The sequence below is a fragment of the Notothenia rossii genome (genome assembly GCF_949606895.1).
Source record: "Notothenia rossii genome assembly, chromosome: 8".
Classification (NCBI taxonomy): Eukaryota; Metazoa; Chordata; class Actinopteri; order Perciformes; family Nototheniidae; genus Notothenia; species Notothenia rossii.
The window spans coordinates 2818552-2826051 of NC_136906.1; the positions used below are offsets into that span (position 1 = coordinate 2818552).

The window sequence follows — 7500 nt, forward strand, 5'->3', positions numbered from 1 at the left end:
GTGGCTAACGTTGGGCTATAAAGGAACTACAGCACGGTCACATGACTTCACGTCACCACCGCTAAGCTAAAGGAGGCTAATGTTGGGCTATAAAGGAACTACAGCACGGTCACATGACTTCACGTCACCACCGCTAAGCTAAAGGTGGATAATGTTGGGCTATAAAGGAACTACAGCACGGTCACATGACTTCACGTCACCACTGCTAAGCTAAAGGAGGCTAATGTTGGGCTATAAAGGAACTACAGCACGGTCACACGACTTCATGTCACCACCGCTAAGCTAAAGGAGGCTAATGTTGGGCTATAAAGGAACTACAGCACGGTCACATGACTTCACGTCACCACCGCTAAGCTAAAGGTGGCTAACGTTGGGCTATAAAGGAACTACAGCACGGTCACATGACTTCACGTCACCACCGCTAAGCTAAAGGAGGCTAATGTTGGGCTATAAAGGAACTACAGCACGGTCACATGACTTCACGTCACCACCGCTAAGCTAAAGGAGGCTAATGTTGGGCTATAAAGGAACTACAGCACGGTCACATGACTTCACGTCACCACCGCTAAGCTAAAGGTGGATAATGTTGGGCTATAAAGGAACTACAGCACGGTCACATGACTTCACGTTACCACCGCTAAGCTAAAGGTGGATAATGTTGGGCTATAAAGGAACTACAGCACGGTCACATGACTTCACGTCACCACCGCTAAGCTAAAGGTGGATAATGTTGGGCTATAAAGGAACTACAGCACGGTCACATGACTTCACGTCACCACCGCTAAGCTAAAGGCGGCTAATGTTGGGCGTGATGACGTTTTGTCGTTTCATTTAGACACTTGTTAGCAGCAGTTTTTAAAGTGGGGTATACTGACGTATTTTGTGACGTAGAACAACACGTTAAGATCTCTTATAACCTTTCCCATGTGGACCTGGAGGGATGGAAGTCATTCGAAGAAGACTAGAGAAAGACAGAGGTCTGATGAGGTGAAGGAAACAGAGAAAATGAGGACAGATCGATCGGAGCCAGAACATCAGGAAAACGTCAGAGTTTCCATCCTCACTGCCAGAGAGAGAGAGGGGAGGGGGAAGTGCTCAGATCTTTAACTCAAGTGAAAGTAGAAATACCACAGTGTAGAAATACTCAAATAATATAATACAATTAAATAAATATATATTAATATTATTAATTAAATAGTTTCAATTCATTTTTATTTATTTATTTTAAAGGTGGAGCAAACTTTGATGACTTTAATTTAAATTACATTAATCATAATTATTAAAACTGTACTAATGATAATGAATAAATAAATTTCATTAGTATTATAAATGTCATTATGTTAATATTATTTAATTTATTTTAATTATTTAATTTATTTTAATTATTTAATTTATTTTAATTATTTAATTTATTTAATTTATTTAATTTTTTTTTTTTAATTTTTTTTTTAATTCATTTTATTTATTTATTTTTTTTCAATTTATTAATTTGTATTTTTTTTTATAATATACTAACTAAAGTGTTTGTTTGTGTGTGTGTGTGTGTGTGTGTGTGTGTGTGTGTGTGTGTGTGTGTGTGTGTGTGTGTGTGTGTGTGTGTGTGTGTGTGTGTGTGTGTGTGTGTGTGTGTGTGTGTGTGTGTGTGTGTGTGTGTGTGTGTGGAAAAGCATAAAGTGGAAATATGAAATGGAAATACTACTAAATGAATGTGTATAGTAATTGAGTACACGTCTGCATCCCGTGTAAAAGAACCAGATAAAGTCCCTTGTTATTAGACGGTCCAACAGACTCAGAGTTATATAAGCATGTAAAGTACAGCAGTGCCACGGCGCTCTTCTGTCTCCAGAGGAAGTATTGCCAGCGGTGAGAAAACAGAGAATTATCAGACTGAAAATAACACGTCTGAAAAACACACTCCTCTGAAGCCAGTGTGGAAGAAGTATTTATTTCACGGCTTTATTAATACGTATTCTGCAGATTTATGTTATTCATACAACATTTAATTCAACTAATGCATTACCTCTTGGTGCTCTGATGCTCATATGTTTGTCCTTTCCCACTTAGGTAGGATTTGAACTTGGATTTTACCTCTAACAGAGTATTTGTACACTGTAGTATATGTACTTTTACTCAAGTATGAGATGCTACTTCTTCCATCCGTCATCTGGTGAAGTATTTGTGTATTTTATTCGGCTCAGTCTGACTTCACGCTGCAGGCCGACTGAAACACATCTGTCCGCTGTCACTTTCAGACTGACTCCAAAAGGCCTGCAGTGTGTGTGTGTGTGTGTGTGTTTGTGTGTGTGTGTGTGTGTGTGTGCAACATTTGAGCAACAGTGGGCAAAGTAAAGTGGAAGAGACAGATGGTGTGTTTGCTCTTTTAAATGTGTGTGCGTGTAATCTTTATCTTTGCATTCAAGCATTCATTTAGTTTTTTGGTTTGGGCATGGATGTGTGTGTGTGTGTGTGTGTGTGTGTGTGTGTGTGTGTGTGTGTGTGTGTGTGTGTGTGTGTGTGTGTGTGTGTGTGTGTGTGTGTGTGTGTGTGTGTGTGTGTGTGTGCTAGTGTGTGTGTTAGTGTGTGTGTTAGTGTGCGTGCGTTGCTGTGTGTGTGTTTGTGTGTGTTTTTTATGACGGCTTATTATAACCATGGTTTCACTATTTATTATGACTGCGTATTAATGGTGCCGTCCAGCATTTCTGGGCAACAAGTGTGTGTGTGTGTGTGTGTGTGTGTGTGTGTGTGTGTGTGTGTGTGTGTGTGTGTGTGTGTGTGTGTGTGTGTGTGTGTGTGTGTGTGTGTGTGTGTGTGTGTGTGTGTGTGTGTGTGTGTGTGTGTGTGTGTGTGTGTGTGTGTGTGGAAAAGCATAAAGTAGAAATATGAAATGGAAATAAAACATATATATTACACATTTAGATATATATACATATTACACATTTAGATATATATACATATTACACATTTAGATATATATACATATTACACATTTAGATATATATACATATTACACATTTAGATATATATACATATTACACATTTAGATATATATACATATTACACATTTAGATATATATACATATTACACATTTAGATATATATACATATTACACATTTAGATATATATACATATTACACATTTAGATATATATACATATTACACATTTAGATATATATACATATTACACATTTAGATATATATACATATTACACATTTAGATAGTATATCTTCCACAGTTGAATTGTAAACTGCAGTCATTATTTGGTGAGAACAGAAAGCTTGACAGGTGTAGCAACAGTTAGCTTAGCGAAAACTCAGCTAATCAAAAGCAGCGACATTTCCTTGAACGTTGTTGAAAATGCATTCTGGGAAATGTAGGAAATCCATGAATGGCAGCGACGAGGAAGCAGTAGCGAAAGTGCCTTGACCATCAAGTGAAGAAAATTACATCGAAGGAAACGTTTTCCTAACAAAGCTCTTGAGACCTTGAAGACTCAATCAGATTATAATGTGTGTTTTTAGTCCTGTGTGTCGGCTCTGTCTATTTCCTGGACTCTGAATGTCAGAACCACATCTGATCCGGGGTCAGTCTGAAGGCCTCATGACGTTCTGGAGTCAAAGGTTCAGAGTTAACGACTGCTGGATAGATGTGAACAAAGACGTGTGTGTGTGTGTGTGTGTGTGTGTGTGTGTGTGTGTGTGTGTGTGTGTGTGTGTGTGTGTGTGTGCGTGCATGTGTGCGTGCATGTGTGTGTGCGTGCGTGCGTGCGTGGCCTAGCATTGCTAAATCTGTTTACACAGTCACGTGTGGGGACTCGCCTCCCTTATGGGGACAAAATGGAGGTCCCCATAAGGGGTATCATTAATGTCTCCAGGAAATGCATGTAAGTCAATGTAATGTCCCCGGAAGTGATGTGTACATGGTATGTATGTGTGTGTGTGTATGTGTGTGTGTGTGTGTGTGTGTGTGTGAAAATCCCTGTAATTAGCATCCATATATAGCCTCTTAGGAAATCAATGTTGCTCCCTCAGTGACGCTGGGAGCCGTCTCTCCCCCACAATACAGGGACTGTCCTGTGACACCGTGTGTGTGTGTGTGTGTGTGTGTGTGTGTGTGTGTGTGTGTGTGTGTGTGTGTGTGTGTGTGTGTGTGTGTGTGTGTGTCTCAGTTCTGCATCATCAGCTGACATTAAATCAAAGTTCAAGAACTGAAGGAATAATGAGTTCACATTAGACGTGCTTTATTAGTCCCAAATTGAGATGTGTTGCTTGGAAATAAAAAATATAAATGTTGGGTGTGTGCTTTATTCCAACCCGGCCCCTTCACACTCCGCTCGTGACGAACTGACCTCCACCTGTGGGCGAACTCTCTGAATGTTGGAGGTTTAATAACTTCCTGTTTGATCCAATAGGAATACTCTAGTCATACATCCCAGAGTTTCTGTAAACACAAACATAAATATAATGTTTTATGATATCATCGACCGGCTATTACTGTCACTTACCCATTAATGTTCCTCTCTATTTGTGTTTCAGAGCTCCTCGGTTCTGCAAAGAAAGTTAATGTCAACTTCCAGGATACAGACGGGTGAGTTCCCCTCCCTTTTTCTCCCTCCTCTTCCTCCTCTTCCTCTCTCATTCATATAAACGCTGTATTATCATGATAGTTTCACGTTGTCTCTGCCGTGTTAGAGGCAGAAGGATTATCCCGGATACCACTCGGCTTAGGTTCAGAGCAGAGTGGCGTGTGTGTGACATTAAGGGAGTATTAATGTCATTAAAAGCCTTTCAGTGTGTGTGTGTGTGTGTGTGTGTGTGTGTGTGTGTGTGTGTGTGTGTGTGTGTGTGTGTGTGTGTGTGTGTGTGTGTGTGTGTGTGTGTGTGTGTGTGTGTGTGTGTGTGTGTGTGTGTGTGTGTGTGTGTGTGTGTGTGTGTGTGTTGTGATGCTACATGCCTGTTTGTGAGTTTCAAACAAGCCAAACACAAATGAGGAAACCACAGACTTAACATCTGGTTTAGATGTGTGACACGGACAAAAAAAAAAGTTCTGATCTGAACGTTTAAGAAAATGACGGTCAAACTCAAACACTGATGGACGGTTTTATTAATTTAAAAAAAACGTGTGTGTTTCCCGAGAGAAAAAGGGGATGAAATAACAAGAATAATTGTTTTTGATATTAAATAACAGCATGGGTTTTCAGACACATCTCCACTTAGGTTTTCTTGCCAGCCTGGTTTTTATTTTACAAGCATCACGAGCTCCTTCCTGATCGACGCTGCAACAGATGCTCATTGTAATCACTCCACACAGTGAGCTATCCCATCTGTAATCAGAGGGTCCATCTGCATTTCCTAAACAGCACATTAGGATGAGAAACATGCCTTTTCCTGCTTTACAAAAACACAAGAGGAGGTTATGTTTTTGTGCATTTCAGCCTCTTGTGGCCAAAATGGGTACTACAACAAAAACATGAAACTAATTGTGCCTTTAAATGTTTCTGGAAGCTTTTAATAAAGATATTTTTGAACATTAAAGCATGGAGACATGTCACTACATACTGATATACACCTGAACATCAGCAGGAGAGAACTCTTTAAAGTAGAAACACTACATACTGATATACACCTGAACATCAGCAGGAGAGGACTCTTTAAAGTAGAGACACTACACACTGATATACACCTGAACATCATCAGGAGAGGACTCTTTAAAGTAGAGACATTACATACTGATATACACCTGAACATCAGCAGGAGAGGACTCTTTAAAGTAGAGACATTACATACTGATATACACCTGAACATCAGCAGGAGAGGACTCTTTAAAGTAGAGACGCTACATACTGATATACACCTGAACATCAGCAGGAGAGGACTCTTTAAAGTAGAGACACTACATACTGATATACACCTGAACATCAGCAGGAGAGGACTCTTTAAAGGAGAGACACTACATACTGATATACACCTGAACATCAGCAGGAGAGGACTCTTTAAAGTAGAGACACTACATACTGATATACACCTGAACATCAGCAGGAAAGGACTCTTTAAAGTAGAGACACTACATACTGATATACACCTGAACATCAGCAGGAGAGGACTCTTTAAAGTAGAGACACTACATACTGATATACACCTGAACATCAGCAGGAGAGGACTCTTTAAAGTAGAGATGCTACATACTGATATACACCTGAACATCAGCAGGAGAGGACTCTTTAAAGTAGAGACACTACATACTGATATACACCTGAACATCAGCAGGAGAGGACTCTTTAAAGTAGAGACACTACATACTGATATACACCTGAACATCAGCAGGAGAGGACTCTTTAAAGTAGAGACACTACATACTGATATACACCTGAACATCAGCAGGAGAGGACTCTTTAAAGTAGAGATACTACATACTGATATACACCTGAACATCAGCAGGAAAGGACTCTTTAAAGTAGAGATACTACATACTGATATACACCTGAACATCAGCAGGAGAGGACTCTTTAAAGTCGAGACACTACATACTGATATACACCTGAACCTCAGCAGGAGAGGACTCTTTAAAGTAGACACACTACATACTGATATACACCTGAACATCAGCAGGAGAGGACTCTTTAAAGTAGAGACACTACATACTGATATACACCTGAACATCAGCAGGAGAGGACTCTTTAAAGTAGAGACACTACATACTGATATACACCTGAACATCAGCAGGAGAGGACTCTTTAAAGTAGAGACACTACATACTGATATACACCTGAACATCAGCAGGAGAGGACTCTTTAAAGTAGAGACACTACATACTGATATACACCTGAACATCAGCAGGAGAGGACTCTTTAAAGTAGACACTACATACTGATATACACCTGAACATCAGCAGGAGAGGACTCTTTAAAGTAGACACTACATACTGATATACACCTGAACATCAGCAGGAGAGGACTCTTTAAAGTAGAGACACTACATACTGATATACACCTGAACATCAGCAGGAGAGGACTCTTTAAAGTAGAGACACTACATACTGATATACACCTGAACATCAGCAGGAGAGGACTCTTTAAAGTAGAGACACTACATACTGATATACACCTGAACATCAGCAGGAGAGGACTCTTTAAAGTAGAGACACTACATACTGATATACACCTGAACATCAGCAGGAGAGGACTCTTTAAAGTAGAGACACTATATACTGATATACACCTGAACATCAGCAGGAGAGGACTCTTTAAAGTAGAGACACTACATACTGATATACACCTGAACATCAGCAGGAGAGGACTCTTTAAAGTAGAGACACTACACACTGATATACACCTGAACATCAGCAGGAGAGGACTCTTTAAAGTAGAGACACTACATACTGATATACACCTGAACATCAGCAGGAGAGGACTCTTTAAAGTAGAGACACTACATACTGATATACACCTGAACATCAGCAGGAGAGGACTCTTTAAAGTAGAGACACTACATACTGATATACA

General features: G+C 39.8%; 2 protein-coding genes across 12 annotated transcripts in view; one reads left to right on the plus strand and one right to left on the minus strand.

The window, feature by feature from the left end:
* The window catches only part of LOC307016521 (phosphoribosyl pyrophosphate synthase-associated protein 2), a 256144-nt gene that overhangs the window by 55042 nt on the left and 193602 nt on the right, over positions 1-7500 (minus strand). The gene's annotated exons all lie outside the window — the stretch shown is intronic.
* Positions 4495-7500, plus strand: part of caskin1 (CASK interacting protein 1) — a 63599-nt gene continuing 60593 nt past the window's right edge. For all 11 annotated transcript variants that reach the window (XM_079645729.1, XM_079645735.1, XM_079645737.1 and 8 more), the window contains exon 1: positions 4495-4586. In XM_079645729.1, coding sequence (XP_079501855.1) covers positions 4510-4586 — 77 coding nt within the window. In that variant the 5' untranslated portion in view covers positions 4495-4509. The remainder of the gene's footprint in view (positions 4587-7500) is intronic.